The sequence below is a fragment of the Pholis gunnellus genome, assembly GCF_910591455.1.
Source record: "Pholis gunnellus genome assembly, chromosome: 20".
NCBI lineage: Eukaryota > Metazoa > Chordata > Actinopteri > Perciformes > Pholidae > Pholis > Pholis gunnellus.
This window is the reverse complement of record NC_136547.1, coordinates 9,989,690-10,007,133: the sequence shown is the minus strand read 5'-3', so window position 1 is coordinate 10,007,133 and position 17,444 is coordinate 9,989,690. Positions and strand designations below refer to the sequence as shown.

Below are 17,444 nucleotides of genomic sequence, written 5' to 3'. Positions count from 1 at the left end.
TGTTGCATAGCCCATGGTTATTGAATAAAATCAATATTTTGCTATAATCTGGGTTAGAGAGGAAAAGAAACAATAAAAGTAAATGTCACAAAAATCTCTGGTAAAAATTATTTTCAAGAAAAATACAATAGAAATGTGAAAATACCTTTCTGTGCAAAATCAATAAACTAAATTCTACAATACCGTGGAGAGTTTTGTGATGACCTTCACACTCATCTGATACCAGGTTTGTTTATCTGGATCTGCATCAAAATGTAGAAATAAGACAAATGCAAACATCTTCTGGGTTTTTACATATTTATTTGAGTGTTTCCTTCATCTTTGTAGTGTTGTTTAAGCTCAAGTGTTTTTCTTAACAGGAAACAGTACCTGAGTGCAGAAAATGGCACATTTTATATTTGTAGGTAGGATGCACAGATGTATATTCATAGACACGTGTACGTCTGTAAAAGTGAAAAATAAATCTCATAATCACAAAATACTGCATCGATACGTAGAGTATTAAACTGTAAACGTGCAGTCTTGAACTACAACTCAAGCTGATTGTGACATTTTTCCGCATTTATGTGTAAATATTTGCTTCTACTCATATAAATGGAAATGCTATATAGACATTCATGAGGTTAGATAACAGGTTCCTCAAAGATAGCATATCAGCCACATTTCATGTTTTTTGCGCATCATTTTGCACCTTTTTCATTTTAAGACAATTACATGTTATGAAAAGCACTACGGTAAGTCCACTCGGCTTCATAGAATTTATAATTTCCTACAAAACTTGCATAATGAAAATATACATTCAGATATTCAGTTGCATGTGGAATACAGTTTTATAAAATGTATTTCAAATAACCATTCAAATATTTATATATATATATATATATATATATATATATATCAGTTGCTGATTTGGTATTTTGAAAAATAAAAGCCCTCCCTCTGTGATTGCCCTGCTGTATTGCACTTGCTGGTGATGTTGGACTGGTTTCACTTCGGAGGAGAAAGGCATCTCCTCAGCATCCGACAGACGTTCGCTGCTGCAGCCCCGGGCTCATTTCAAAATTGTCCCTTTTGCTCTTTCCGTACGGACTCTCCATGTGCCGTGCCGGTGGACCAGTGCCACATGGGGGAAAGTCTAGCTGCTCACTGCAAGCTCCCTCTGAAGACATCGCTACGATCCAGGCAATCTCGCTGCAGAGAAACAGACAGAATGACATTAGGACGCCTGTGGGGAAATCAGCACTCATTACATTTGGGGATGAAACAAAGGACGACAACAGACGTACGTGTCTCCATTTCCTTCTCACAGATGTAGCTTATGAGATCTTCACAGAAGAAATCGTTCCACAAGCCTTCATGGATGAGTCCCGCACAGTCTTCTCCCATTTCGTGCCCGTGGCCCCAGTCGTCAGGCTGCCCGGGCTTCCACTTCCTGCAGGCAAACAACAGGGGGCGACCACACATTACATTTACAGGTTCTTCTCTAAGAGTCTGGCAGAAAGAGAATACACTGCAGCGGGAGTTGAAGTTGGCTCATCTGATTTAAATTTCATTTAGACCACAAGTGAAATCTTTGATGATAAAGAGGCTTTTATTTCCATAAACCGTGTTCTGATTTTATTCAATGCTGGTTTGATGAATTAGATCATTGATCAGAAGATCCTTACTGTATCTTTACCCTTTATTTTCAATTTTGTAAGCATTAATGTTTGTATAGCGTTTTTTTTTACTTCTGTTGCAAGAGACTGAACTCTGATTGGACCACCCTAAATAAGTAAAGGTTTATTGGATGTTAAAGTATTTGTTTTGTTTGAATGGGCCGCAGGAATAGAGGATTTCAAAGCAAGTTGAGATTGTTTCATGTAAGTGAAAACCTACTGCTTGTTATTATTACTGGAAAGCAGTATTTTGAACAGGTCTGACACCGAATATACAGCAGGAACAGCATGTATACTTTCATTCAAGGTAAGGCGTTCCCTATGAACATAATACTGACGTGAAAGCGGGTTCGGTGCCGTCCAACCAACGCCAGACGTTCTCCTCCTCCCTGTCGGTCAGACCCATCCAGAAGTAGCCCTTTCCAAAGGTGTGCTTCTTCAGCCATTTCTGAGATCACATGAGGACAGAAAAAGTCACAACTGAGAAGTTACCCCACATGGCAATGACGACCGTCCCTTCCACTACACAATGATTTTAGTGCTAAAGATAACACTCATAATTAGTCACCAGTTCCTCCATATCGTTGATGATCAACAGTGAGGCAGACGTTGATTCACAGGTTGCCTTTGCGTCATCAAAACTGTGCAGGTCTTTGGAGAAAAAGTAGCACTTGTCTCTGTAGTTGACCCACTCCACAGGGCATCCTGTAAAAGAGTCAAATCTACCATATTATTATCAATGGTGCTAGATTATCAAATTGGTATACATAACAATCTCTCATGTGCTTAGAAATTATGACAAATTGATCATAGAATTACATAATAATTCAAAACCACCGTTCCAACCAGCAGTGACTAATATTTTCATTTGGAGGATAAAACAACTTAGATTCAATATTCAGAGTTTTGTCCACTTAAGCGAGGTGAGGTGTGGGGGTGTTCGCAGCGTTTCAACAACATAACCAAAATACTCTTGTCCATAAACTACCTTTTGAATGTTAATATAATCCTGAACATAACTTTCAGATGGCAATGTTTTATGTTTTGGGGAGCTCTGATATATTTACTAGAAGATCATTGGAAAATAGGAGAATGCTGAAACAATTTTCCAGGACAACACAAGATTTTCCAAGACATTTTAATTGGTCAACTTTTTTCCAGGTTTTCCTGGTCCAGGATGCGTGGGAACCCTGATTGATAGCTGGTTCAGTTCCCTTCAGGATCTCATGAGTTGATGTGTTAAAATATGAAACTGCAACAGAAACGTTAAAACTAGTGATTGGACTTAAAGTCGTACCTGGGGCCCAAAGAGTCGGAGGTTCTGCCTCATCCTGCAGAGACACAGGGCCAAGAGGAAGTCCTGGAACCTGGATGGGGATCCCTGGTTGTCCCGGTGATCCTGCTGGCCCCGGGGGCCCCACTGGTCCCGGCAGTCCCCTTGGCCCCTGCTCACCAGCTGGCCCCATTGCGCCTCTGATACCCGGTGGGCCCTGTGCCCCCTGAGGACCAGACTGTCCATCTCTTCCAGGCAGACCGGCAGTACCTGGCTCTCCTTTTGCCCCAGAAGGTCCGGCCCTTCCTCCTGATCCTCGGGAGCCCTTGGATCCGGGGCTGCCAGGTACGCCAGGCAGTCCTTTTATCCCTGGCAGACCTTGTGGTCCTGGGAAACCCTGCTCTCCTCTGGGTCCTCGTATCCCTGGACCACCCTTTTCCCCTTTCTCTCCCTTCTGACCAGGCTGACCAGATGGTCCCTGAGGTCCTTTGTCCCCTCTTGGCCCTCTTGGACCAGGGGGACCTGAAAAATAAGATTTACTGTAAGCAAGTGGAATAAACGTTTTAAGTATTTTCTTTTTCTTCACAAGTCACACATTGATGACAAAAAAATGCGTCTTTGCTTTCTTTCTGAAAAGATTGATAGCACAGCTACAGCTAGTAGCTAGTTAGCTTATCTTAAATGTCTGGCACATGAACGAAGGAAACAACTACTTTTCTCTTTGACACTTCTTGTGCAGATCACCAAACAAAATATAAGACTTTAGACAGAGCCATGCTAGCTGTTTCCACCCGTTTCTAGTCTTTGTGCTAAACTAAGCTAACACTCTGCTGAATGTATATTGTGCAGACATGAGAGTGGTATTGATCTTCTCATTTAAGTCTAAGAACAAGCTGATTTACACAAAATGTATTTTTCTTTAAAACAATCATTTCCTTAGTACAACACTCTGCAGCCATACATCCCTCACCCTGTAAAATAGTGAAGTTGGTTATTAGCTGCGAGTGCTTGGTGTCCACCAGCTTCATCTCCTCCATGACAATAGAGAGGCTGGTGACCTCCTTGTCCACACGTGCTGCCAGGTCTTCCTGCTGGGACCTCAGACCTGCTGCATCTGTCCTCATGTCGGTCACGCTGATGTTGAGGTTCACCAAGAAGTCAGAGTGACGGCCGACGGTCTCGGAACAAGTGCGCAAGTCGTTCAGGTTGAGGTTGATGGCCCCCAGGAGCTGCGTGGTGAAGCTGATGTTGCCGATCACCCGGTCCATGCTCTGCTCAGACTCATCCAGCCGCACCTCAAGCTCGTCAAACTTGTCAGACATGAGGTGGTCGAAGTCCCTCTGCTCGTCCAAGATCTCCCTCAGGCGCTGGTCGTGGGCATCAGTCAGGCTGCTGGTGTTCTGGAGCTGGTTGGCCACGAGAGCGAGCTGTGATCCCACCTCCTCCAGGCTGTCGTTGTTGGCTTTTGCAAGAGTTGAGGCATTACTGGCCACGACTTGCAGGTTTTCTACCTTACTACGAAGCCATTCAGTGTCGGACCGCGTCTGTCGGGCCATCTGCTCGAGGCTCTGAAAGTCATTGCGCATTTTCTGGATGGCCTGACTGGTGTCATCCACCGAGCGCTGCAGAACGGCGATGAGGCCTCTCTGCTGGGCCTGGGTGAAGTTGAGGCTGCTGATGCTGAGCAGCGCCTGGTCCTGCAGTTTCACCTGCTGCTGGATTTCTTTCTGCAGCCAGGCTGTGTCCTCCTGCAGACCCCCAATCATGCTGCCGTAAGACTGCAGGGTGCCATTTACAGAGTGCAAGTTGGCTGTGTTGCTTTCCAGCCGTCCCTGAACGGAGCCCTGGCTGTTCTGAATGTCTAAGCCAACGTTCTGCAGCTGAGTCAGCTTAACTTGATCGCTGTGGATGCGTTCCTCCACCGCAGACAGCTGCCTCTGGAGAGTCCAGATGTTGTTCTTGAAAGTCTCCATCTCTGTGGTGGTATTCTCCGACTTCTCGCCTGCTTGATCATCTGACGGCGGAGATTTGTACAATAAATTACTAAAAATGTTCAGCCTCTCACTGTAGCTTTTACTACAATTTAAGCCCAGACACTTGGCCACTTACCGAGCTTTTTCAAATCAGTCTCAACAGCAATTATCTTTCCTCCATAGTTTGCAATACCTTCAGACACGCTGTCAACTCTTTGCACCACTGGAAGAAAAACAGGACAGGTAGGACAAAGGTTAGTGTAGCCTCATCACAGGCTCCGTGCTTTATTAAGAGACCAGAATTGCCTGCAACCACAGACATCATATATAAAAGGGATCAGAGAGGAAACCACTGACTATAAGAGATGTGTCTACATGTCTTGTGGGCATGTAATAATGCTGGACTCGATTAATGTAATCTCTTGGGTTAGGCTAGATTTAGAGTGTGGCAGGGAGACGTAGAGACGGAATTTTGGATTTGGAGCGCAACTCAATTTTGAGTGAGAGACAGAAAAAGGTAGGCAGTGCGAAAGAGACAGAAGGAGGCAGGAAGAAACATTGATTCAGCAGAGATGGAGTGGGTGGTCAATGATAGACACCGAAGACGGAGGTGCATGGGGAGACATTGGCGAGGGCCCTAGGGGACAGGAAGTGACCTAGGGGGGGTACTTCAGTAAACAGGCGGATCAAAGACAGCCCAGAGGAGACAGACGCTGTGGCAGGGAGGCTCTTCACGCCCCCACAGGCGACACCAGTGTTCATTTCCTCTGGAATGTGTCTGGGATTCCAGGGAGTCAGCCCACTTCTACCACCAGCCTCGCCAGGGGGACACATCCTCCAACTGGGAACTGAATGGACTCCTCTGCTGGGAAGCTGCATCCCAAATGTTTGCTCCCCAACAGTTAAGACAACAAGTCTCAAGGCTTTCATTAGCAGAGACAAGATGGGCTGCTTCAAATCCATCCATCCCTCCAAATAGGGACACAGGTAAAGCCTTTTATTCATGGTCCGATTAGCACTAATAATGGCCTTAAATATGTGATATAACAGCTACTAGTTCATATCCCATGTATATTAAACTTAAAGCAAAACTTGGACATATATTTGCTTTCTTGCTGAGAGTTAGATGAGAAGATTGATACGACTCTCATGTTTGCCTGTTGAGTATGAAGCTACCACCAGCCTCTGGTTAGCTTAGCTTAGCATAGAGACTGGGAACAGGGGGAAACAACTTGCCGGCAAAGTTGGCCAACCAGCACCTCTAAAGCTCAGTCAAGTTTTATCACATTTGTTTTCTTCCAAAGTGAAAAAACGACATATTATGGTTTTACAATGCTGATAGGCTCGCTGTTTACTTCTGTTTTCAGTATTTACGCTCAGCTAAGCTAACTGTTTTCTGGCTGTCCCTGGCTTTATATTTACCATAAAGATATGAGACTTTTTAACGTATTAATCACAAATAAATCTCTGCAAGAAAGCAAATTAGCATCATTTTCGAAATAACAAAGTTTCCTTTAGATTTAAGACTTCAAAATAAAATAATGATTTGGTCTCCAGACTGTAAGTAGAAAATATATTTTACTGTTGTGATAAAATGGACTCTTGAGTAATAGACATTGAGAATCTGCAAATAGGAAAATGAATGTTCAACCAAAATCGTCAAAGCTGTTTTATTGTTCCCTTTCTTTTCCTTCTTCTACAACCTAAACGCACTTTAAGATTTCTCAAGTAACAAATAAATAAAACAAAAATAATATCCTCAGATTACCAAATTATTTTATACAGGAAATGTTCCACACATCAAACTACATGGGACACATTTCCAGACACAGAACGTACACTTTGACACTTTGACTTCACGTCCACAGACTGAACCATACACTCACATGTGCACTGGCCTAGAAACAGAAACTAAAACAAGCAGACTCCCACATACAGTCATTTGTGGGCCTTTTCCACATGTTCTGTTCGTGTACTGGCCCCCAGGGAGCCTCATTGCATCACACTGTGGCAAATCTAACCATAAAACGGGTCTACAGAGGAAAGCATTATTTCTTTATGTTGTAAAAAACAGCTTTTTTTGTATGCAGTTTGAACTCTTTCCAGCTCTTGTGTGTGTGGTTTTAAAACCTTACTTTGCTTCCTTATGTATATAAAGTCAGAAATAGTGAAAATAGATATGAAGCGACTGAATTGTAAACTCCATACTTTGAATATTTCATAATTTCTTGCACAACTGGTAGGACAGAGGATTAACATTCTAGGTCAGATTTACAAAAGAAACGGAAATGCATCTACACATAAACCTACGGCTTTCATCTTGTGTTTTCATAAGAAAATATCAGTGATGTGCTAAAAGATAAATAAATAACTTTGTTCATCTAGGTAGCTTTCAATTATTACCTGTGTTCAAAGCAGATCTTACTATACATTTATCTTAGAGTCTGGATAGTAAACACTAGGGACTCATTTCATTTGTTGAGAAGGAAATGTTTAGTGGGAGAATGCCCTGAATCACAGATGCTAGCAGAGCAGTAGCTAGCCTGGAGGTGATGTCAGGACTCCACTAGGCGACCTGACAGACCGTCAGTGTAATGGGACCACAAGCAGGAAACAACAAATATGTCTCCCAGTGAGGTACGGTGTGTTTACATCTGGTTTTACTTTTGGTGATAAAACCATCCAAGTGTTTAACTGTGACGTGCTAAAGCATAGCGTAGCAGTAGCGCAGTTAGAGTCACAAAGTAAGAAAGTGACTCTAATGTCAGTTACACGAGTGTGCTAACATTAGCCACCATAAGCTAATTGTATTACCCCACCAAGAAAGGCTGTAGCAAGAAAAACTACATTTAAAACCAGTTGGTGTTTGAGAATAAAAATAACTTTACGCAGGAAGTTAGGTAAAATGCGCAGGGGATGTCCTCCTCCAGTGTCCGTTCTTACTGCCTCTGAAGAAAATGAATGGGACTCAAATCCCCCAGAGTCCAGAGAATGACCTCATAATGCTTTTGGTCTTGTCAATCAACACAGCTGGCTGTGGGAGAGAAGACAGAGGTCACCCAATCCTCGCCAAACCTCCACGGTTAAACTGCACCAAAACAAAAGGGTCACAACCAGGACGTTTTTGTGGGTCAGTGGTGGAGGACAGAGGGAAGCACACATGTTAAGTGCATAGAGCACTCTGGGTCTCACTACATAACCATCTGGAGCTGGGAGTGCGTTTAGTGTGAGCTGTGGTTCCCTTGACAGAGCGATGCTTCGGTGCCAGTAAAAACCCAATTTCAGTGGATTCTGTTGAAGTTGCGCTGAGTTCACTCGCCGCTCATCTGGGATCAATTAGGCCCGCATGAAAAACATGCACCATGGAACAAGTAGGACCGACTGAGCTCAGAGAGCAATGCAGAGTAAGTTGTTAATGCACTCAAGGCACACAGATAACCCCTGAACATGTTCACTTTAACAAAACCAAAATAAGGAGGAGTCACACACAGTCGCATATTGGAGCGTTTAGCTCAATTATATCAGGAACATTCAGAGTTCAGTTCTCCGAAAGACGGCGGGACTGAAGACTGAAGACCCTCCCCGGAGGAGTGAGCTTTGGGGGTGTTGGTAAAATAAGCTGAGTGAAGGTTGTGGGCTGGAGACAGAGGGGCTAAAGCATAAAGAGAGGGGACAGGGTGGAAACTTAAAGGGTCTGTTCACCCAAGTTACAACGAAAGATGCGATCCACAGATCTTGTTGATGAATTCAATAAATAGACGATAGATATGAAGCCACAGCCAGTAGCCACTTAGCTTAGCATAAAGACTGGAGACAGGGTGAAACAGCTAGCTATCAGTCCAACCAGTGTAAGGGTTTTGGTACAGGTTTAACAAACAAGATAGGTAATTAATGAGTTTCACAAATACTGGTACATTTTGTTTCCCTCCAGACAGAGCCAGGCTAGCTGATTCCCTCTGCTTTCAGTCTTTATGCTAAGCTATGCTAACCAGCTGCTGGCTACAGCTTCATATTTAACAAAGAGAAATGAGAGTGGTATTGATGTTTTTCCTCCTTTTAATAACCTCTTTAAATTGTTGTTTGGGTGACTGATGATTCTTTCTTATAGGCGTAGTGGTCCTCTGCTCATATTTTCCATTATTGCCTTTACATAATGACAAAGTTGGTCATGCAGAAGGTCACTCTGGTGATGATGATGACCTCTCTTTCTCTCGCACTCAAACAACACACTCTACTCATACCCTCATCAAACAGCAATGCTTTTATTTCTTGGCAGCACAAAGAGAAACCAAATGATATGTTTGGACGTCCGCAAATCATTTTAGAAAACAAATTGCGTCTTCGAAGTGATGTTTGGAAATGTTTGTCATCCAGTAATTCTGCCCATCAGGTCGCAGTGACGTAAGAAGAGCGTAGAGTAGTGGTGTGGTGTAGTTTACCCGGCCGTCTTACCTTTGTATCCAAGCGCAGCGACGGCGATGGTGAGGAGAGTACACAGCACGTAGAGCAGAGCTATGGAGGTCTTCAGCGCCCATTCATTCTTACACTTCGTGCACTGGGTGCCCTCCTGGATCCCTGTGCGAAAAAAGAAAGACCACATGATTCAAAACATTTTTTTTTTCTGGAGCAAAAAGGTCTAAACAGGACATGTGGGTAGAATTTAGTGTTAGCTAGGGACTCTCCATGTCCAGGAGTCCCACATCTGGACAAACAGCCCTGGAGTCCACATTAAAGAGTCCAGCAGTTCCCTGGGGGCCCGGGTGGTGAAGGGGCAGGGGACACAAAAACAATCCCCCCCACTGATTCGTTTACACTCAGCGACATGCTTATTTTCCTGAACTCAGCCTTCGCTCAGCAAACTTCCTCTTTTTCCAGTCGATGTCTCTCTCGTGTGCACAAAGATTCAGACTCAGCCAACTTTTACACAGGAAGCACGGAAAGTAAATCCTTTTGTGCAACATTAAACTCGGCCTCTCTGTGAATCCTTTATAGTCCTCTTCTTGCAGCTTCAGTTGACTTAGAAGTCAAACTAAAAAGGCGTCAGCTGGTGGGGACACTTGTGGAATAATAGCATAACTTTCATGACAGATGAGTGGCGAGATCCACACCACTGACGGGAACACAGCTGCGTTTCATTTTCTATTCAGGAAGTGTGTGTGTGTGTGTGTGTGTGTAAGGGTTTGGGGGGCTCTGGTTTTCATGCACCTGGAATAAAACCCGCTTCACATTCGCAATATGAAGGAATGGCTCTTATTCAACATGGCAGCACGAAAAGTGCAAATACATGACTATCACCATCTGAAAGCCAGTCAATCACATGACCATTATTCATCAACCTGTAAAGAGCCAGGACCATTCAGCGCCAAAGACTTCACCGCACATGGAGTTTAATACATGAGGCAATACTTCAATAAATTAAATTTGCAGCGCTGATTGGCTCCTCGGGGTCTCGATGGGAGTCGAGATGCCAAAGTTATAAACTTGACTCGTTCTTATGGGTGTGAAGGGATTGTTAATGATCAGCGAGAGTTAGACCTCAGTTAAACACCAAGTCCAACTGGAAGGGAGGTCTCCTCAGCGCCCGGCCAACCTGAGAGAACATGAGATTTACGGTAAAAGGCACGGGCAAGTCCACTTAAAGGGGCAGTGAATTGAATCCGTCCATGGGTTTGATTCTTAGCCAACTCATATGACACCAACGGCAAAATACCAACCTACTGTACTTCTTCTGCCAAAAGGTTTCAAACTTTATCAAACTTTGATATTGTTTGATGCAGATACAATGCGTCAGGCGATAAGTAACGAGAAATTGCAGTGCAGAATTCAGAATATCAGATTGCATATGGACATCTGATAGTTAATATACAAATATTGGTTATAAGCATCTTTAAAAGGGCTTTAATGAACTGCTTCCACAGTTTTGACTCTTTGCAAAAACAGATGACACCTCCAATTAACTGTCCTTCGTTCATTTTTTTGCCTGAAGTTGCACTGAAAAATGTGTCAATAAACCTTAGAGCATGACATCTTTACATAAACTAAATCAACGATTCTGACTTTTGTCGACTTCTTGCCCAAATCTTCACATCTTCGAAGCAAGACTTATGTGGGAACAAAAAAAGGTTTAAAAAAGATATGGAGAGAAAAAGAGGAAATGCTAGAAGACAATAAAAACTGTTAAGTATGGAGCACATTATCATAATGATGTGTTGCTTCCTGCTTATAGTATATTGTACCACACACACCTGAGAGTGACCTCATCTTTTGGAGCCCCAAAACATGGCCTCAATAGGCTCCTTAAAATGTATTTACAAGTGTAAATGCCTATAAGACAATAGTGATTTAAAAGCACAGCTACAGTTGTGGGTGTGGTGCCAGTTACTAAGCACAAAGCGGCTAACACAGCTGTGTATGAGGAGTTACCAAAGTCTTCCCTCGCCACTGTAAGCAGAGAAGTGCACTCTGGGAATATGGCCACGACAAATGATTGCATTTCGTAACCGTTCATAACTGCTGACATGTTTGAAGTGTCAGCTCATGCGCGCTTCCACAATAAAGCAAGCATATCAGTGCATCAGTAATCAAAGCGCTGCTGCCCAAAATGTGCTGTTCCAAACCAAACCTGACAGTGTTTACAAATCTGCAGCGCTGAAATGATACCAAAACCCTTTGTTAGGGTATAAACTATTACACAGGCAAAAAGGCTTTTCCACTCCAGTGCACACTGGCTGATGATCTTCAGATGCTCCGTGGATAAGTGGAGAATTTTGCGTTGGCTGTCAAATATGGAGCACACCTGGCACAACACGACACACATGGCCGACAACACAACAACAAAGGAGATTTCAGTTTCACAGCTCTCCTCCGTGAGCACACAGACGTCAGATGGAGCAGCTGTAATCTCTTCACCCCCCCCCCGAGTGGCGACACACCACTGGGCTGTCGAAGGCTTTATCGGGGGTTGTGACCTGCTTGCTTTTCATTTCCCAGTGGGTCACTTCCTGGAGGAGGAGGACAAATAAGGAGAAGAGACGGATGCTTGGCCGGACTGCTGTGGGAAGCTTTAGGATAATATTGGTGTTCATCCGTGTTTCCTGTCTATTTTGCATTGTTTTTTTTACATATACATGTATGTCATCAGCATAGGTGAAGATATCGGGGCTTGTTTTTGTCCCTTTAAGAAGCTGTTTGCCATTCATTTATTGTATCGCTTATTGTATTGACTGGTTTGTTTTGACTGAGTTAATATCAGTACATGATGTTTAAGACTGGGCAACAATACTAGTAACTGATACTGGATTTTTGATATTTGGTTGATTACAAAATCCAATATTGATATATCTGTTGACTGCACTTTTTAAAAACATAAACACGTAACATAAAGAAACAATAAGTAAGGATCCCTCAGAATGATTTTACAGTTGAAAAGTCAAGTTTTCTAAAATGTTACCTGTAACAATATATCTGCAATAAGCCCAATGGATAACGTTAAATTAGAAACGGCTTGATTAAGACTTTTGAATCAGAGTAGGAATCAGACCAACCATTTGATACCAGCTATTAGTACCAAAACATGATGGAAATTCAATCAACCTTAGTTATGCTAGATGCTGCCACATATCTACAGGAAGAGAAACAAGATATTCAGGTCTTCAGGTTTACTTCTGGGCTAAATTGGGTTGAAAAGTAACGGTTTAGGGTATTTGTTTTAACAGCATTTAAATGATTACATTTCGATGTGAAGCAGGTCCTAATTACAAGTTGAGAGGTACTCATTGAGATTCTGTTATATGTAACTATAGACGTCTCAAATGCTCACCTTACAACCAAATTTAGCTCAGTTTTAATGTTGTGTCTGCTGACCTGCAAATGATCAAAACCATGTTTACATGAGACGCAGCTCTGTAAACTATATAGGTCACATTCATGTCCTCTTACTCGGTTGTTTTTGTTTGCAGGAATTTCAACCTGGTTTTGACAGTTTGCAGAAGAAAAAAAACTGAATCCAAGACTTGTGGTATGTTAAGTGTTAATCTTTTCTCTTTGTCTCGCTATAATTGTGTATAATTTTGTGTATCTTACTTGTTTGTGCTATGCATGTATGCACCTACTGTGGAAAAGAATTTCCTCCTTGAGGAAAAATAACAATAATAAACAATCTATATGGCATCGCTCCACATTCCCTAACTGTTTACATGACAAAAGTCCAGATGGATATGAGACCGTCAGGACCAGCGTCTTTCACACATTCTCAAATATCTGTCACACTAACAGGGCCCAGATGCACACATGGATAAAATATCTTGAGGTCTGTAGCACATGAAGTTTGGCTACACGTGGAGTCATGTGATAAAGTTAAAAAAAGAAGCGTCTAGTGTGACACACTTTATTATTAAATATTCAAAATTAGGAGAAAGAGAACTTGAAGCAGACTGTGGAAAAACACGAGTGAACAGTGAACTCCTTGTTCACAGTTTAACATCAGAGACTCGGTTTCCTTTAGTTTGGCTGCTCGTCATTAAATCAGAGTCTGATTCGTCATCTTTCCCCTTCGCCTACGCAGTCAGACACAGTCAGATCTGACCGACCACGACCACAAGAACAACCATCGTCCAGGATGCTCCGACCACAAGCTGACAACAACACTTTTACTGCTCATAGCGAAACACAACTGATACTCCAAAGACAAAGCGCCTTTTCCAAAACAACAACAACACACCAGTGGGTTGTCATTGTGTGTTTTGGCCGGATAAAGTCCCCCATTGTTCCTGCAAAACCTCCATGTTGAAGTCATATTTGGATTGTGTCCACCTTGATAATTGAGTGTCTCTAAGTCTGTGTCTTTCACCAGCGTAATTTCCTGAAATAAATGATTACCCACACATCATATTTTTCATCCTTCTATTTGCCCAAGACATGCCAAAATGATTTCCACGGCCGAAGCGTGGGCCCCGCTCATTAAAAGACAATGTTTATTTACTGTAAATATCAGAAGGGACGCTATAGTAACGGATGAGAACACAAAGCGGTGAGCTGAGGTCACCCAAACTGTGATTTGGATTTAACACACACTCAACCCCTTTCCAGGAACCAGAGAGCAGAATACTCCAAGAGGGCAATCACCGAATTATACCTGGCGTCAAACGAGAGGAGCTCAAGACAAACTGCAGCAGTGGAAGAAGTCCTCTAAGCCTTAAGTCAAAGTACATTTGAACTGACTATATTAGACTAAATACTCTGCTACAAGGAAGAAGTCCTGTGTTTACACAGTACTATACTTTAAACATCAAAAATACTCATTGTGAAGAAGGAGAGGGGACTTTGTATCCTCAGTTTTCACTATTTCAGGGCAGTGAAGCAAGATGGAAAGAAAGAAAGAAAGAAAGAAAATGAGGAACAGACGAAAAGTTAGGACACAAGTAAAGAAAAAAAGAAAGGCAGGAAGGAAGGACAGAGTCAAGTTTGAGAGAAAAAAGAAAAAGGATAAAAGAAAGGGACAGAAAAAAACTGTAACTCGTTGAAGAGGGAAATTCATCCAACCCCCTCGACCTGCTCCATATGTGACTTTGTTGCTCTGTAATAACTCACAGTACTTCTTTCTTCTCTCCAAATGGTCAAGACTTATAATTACCACAATAATAACAATAATTACACTTCATTACATCTCAAAGACAGTGGATGGCTGTTGTCCATCAGATGTTCCAACAGTATCTCTGTTGAATCACTGAACGCCAAAATCATCGTTGTTTCCAATTATTTTTTATAAATATCAGTCATCTGTCCTTCATTACTCAAACAAAAAAGAAGTTTCTGTTTCACAAGATCTCTGAAACACTGTGATCTAAGCCAAGATGTTTTACAGTCAGGAGGGAGATGGTGGCTCAATGAATGAGTCATACACCGCTCAGCTTTCTCAATGGCATGATGAGGTGACCTGCACTGAATCATGTGTGTGTGTGTGTGTGTAACGGGTATAGAAAGCATTAGAAGTACACTTGTTGTGTTCATTTGTAGCCAAAAAGAAGGAGATCGAGGTGATCTTGCGACAAAGAAATTGTGAAACATAGACCTAGAAATGAAAACGACATCACAAACAGATCTTTTTTCCTCTAAAGGAACATGTAGAGAGAGGACCCACTGAACACGATCCACAGCCAATGCACAAAGGTCTCTCGCAGCGGAGGTCCTGGCCTAATAACTGACTGTTTAACATCTTGGAGAACACACTCCGTCCTACAGGATGCCCGCTGAGCTCACTTCGAGGCCGTACCTGCCAATGACGCCATCAAGAGGAAGTGCAGAATTGGGGCCAAAGGGTTCTGAGTTCATGGGCTGGCTTTGGGGCCCTGCAAGGAAACCGACACCATCCCGGCTCCATGTGTGGCCCGATTCAGGCTCCATCTCTTTTATTACATGTGATGGAAACCATACGCCTCCATCACACGAGACAAGCGGACGTGATGCTCACGGCTGCGAGTGTAGGGAGGGGAGTGAGGGGAGGAGTGAAGACAGGCAGGACAAGGCCAACAACGGATGACTTGAGAGGAAAAAAAAAACAAATGTGAGAAAGTATAACAGGAGAGTGGGAGCGCAAAAATGATTTTGAAGATCTGAGAGGTGGAGAAAAAGCAGTGACGGATTAATTGTGAAAGACATGTAACCTCTGTCACATCGTCCGCAGTGAGCCAAGAACCTCTCAGGGACTGTGACATGGGCCAGATCATCCACGAGAAAATGAAAAGGAGAGGAAAAGAATATCTCCGACTGAGCTTCACATCCAACAAAAGGCATTGTCAAATTATGAGGCAACCAATATTGCAGCATCCAGCAGCTCTGCTGGCTCCGACTGTCTGCCGCCTCGCTGTGGGCAGAGTCATTTATTTTCCACATAAAGAATTCATCTGTCGGATCTGCTTTTATCCAGTGACAGGTTTATGAGTTTCCATTAGGCGCGTATTAAAAAAGGAACGAGGCAAGAAGTAGAAAACACAGGTTTTTGTTAATACAGAGTTGCATTTTGGCTTCCTGAGTACATAAACACCTACACGAGCCAGCCTCCACTTAAGGTTCAAGTTTGACTGATGCAGGAAATGTCACTTTTTGTAGTGTAAATAAAGTTGCTGACCAAACAAGATGTCTGCACTGATGTTGCAGAAAGAGACGAGCTTGTAAAGAGCAGTGCAACACTTATTTCATGCCCCCGGACAATAGATGCAGGACATGTTTAAAGCTGCATCAGTTGATTGTTTTGGCTGGCAGCCGAAAAAACCCTACAGTACCGCCTTAAAAAGTTATGGTGAATGTGTTACAGTTGCTTATTTACACAACCAATAGATATTCAAATATATTTGGAGCCACGTCCAAAATGTACCTTTGACTATTAGCTTTGTTTTGGTCTCCACCCACTCGTTTGGTGGTGGACTTAGTGTTCAGTGGTTTTTCAAAGCTGGAAACGAGGTTGAGCTAAAAGACACTAAAACTCTCTGTAGAGTCTACTTCTAGTCTGCTACTAGTCATTTCCTAGACGGTCATTTGATCTATTATTAATACAAAAACATTGGTTAGTGCAGCTTTAATGTAAAAATAAGTTCAGGATGAATCACAATACAGAGGTCATATCATTATAAAATGTCTTTCCTACTTTAATTGGCAAATGAAGAAGACCACAGGTGTTCCTGACAGAAAAATGAAATACAAAAAGTTTGCTTGGTTTAGATTCTTTGTTTTGTACGCGTTCTTGAACAGAAAGACTCTCCAGTGGTCTTTCAGCTTTTGCAAATAGAACTCAAAAGACACAGAGAGCTGGCCAAACTGCCCACTCCTCATCCTACCACAATGACGCGTCACCAACTGATAGTAAAGGTAGAGAAATGATTTTCAGATGAGCATGCAGGCTGCGGCAGCATCCTACCTCCCTGCAGCCCTGCCTCCCCTCCCACGAGCCCCGGAGGCCCCGCTCGGCTCTGCACAGACTCAGCGATCGCTGCAGTTACACAAACAGGTCGTCTTTCCAGAAAACTACATCAACAATGGAGTGGGGAAAGGGAATGGACTTACTTAGCTCAGGGATTTGGGGCCCAACGGAGCGACTTAGGTTTTAGTTACAGAGAAAAACATCAGAGCTTAAGCACCTAAAATCGTTGCAACTCTCTAGGAAGCGTGTGTGTTTCTTTTTTTATCTCCGTGTGTGTGGCCCTCTGGTTAACGACCATCACATTAGCATCCAGAATTTGATAGCCTGCCTACGCTCAACTTTGAAGGAAACACAACACCATCAGCAAAAAGAAGAAGTGAGGTTCAAAGTGAGAATGCAAGAGAGCAGGACAAGAAAAACAAAAGAAATATTTTATCCGATGAAAAACAGGATTCAAAGGCTGTTTGTCTTCAGTCAGCTGCCATTCTGCTGGAAGAACTGATCACAAAGTGCAGCACTGAATTTGGATCTTATTCCCTTTCAAACAACATTGCCGCACAAGAAAATCTGAGAATGTGTAAATCTCTTTCAGTCGGAGTTTTCAACATCAAAGTCGAGTCTCAGCT

The 17,444-nt window shown here is 42.8% G+C and overlaps 1 protein-coding gene across 1 annotated transcript in view; it reads right to left on the bottom strand.

Annotated features, from left to right (window-relative positions):
• Positions 1 to 310: 310 nt before the first annotated feature.
• LOC306712045 (collectin-12-like) overlaps positions 311 to 17,444 on the bottom strand; it is a gene marked incomplete at its 5' end in the record, with an annotated part of 31,333 nt that continues 14,199 nt past the window's right edge. Inside the window, 8 exons of the mRNA XM_079181144.1 lie at positions 311 to 1,191; positions 1,287 to 1,432; positions 1,997 to 2,106; positions 2,227 to 2,363; positions 2,956 to 3,453; positions 3,902 to 4,945; positions 5,041 to 5,127; positions 9,357 to 9,479. Coding sequence (XP_079037270.1) covers positions 1,172 to 1,191; positions 1,287 to 1,432; positions 1,997 to 2,106; positions 2,227 to 2,363; positions 2,956 to 3,453; positions 3,902 to 4,945; positions 5,041 to 5,127; positions 9,357 to 9,479 — 2,165 coding nt within the window. The 3' untranslated portion in view covers positions 311 to 1,171. The remainder of the gene's footprint in view (positions 1,192 to 1,286; positions 1,433 to 1,996; positions 2,107 to 2,226; positions 2,364 to 2,955; positions 3,454 to 3,901; positions 4,946 to 5,040; positions 5,128 to 9,356; positions 9,480 to 17,444) is intronic.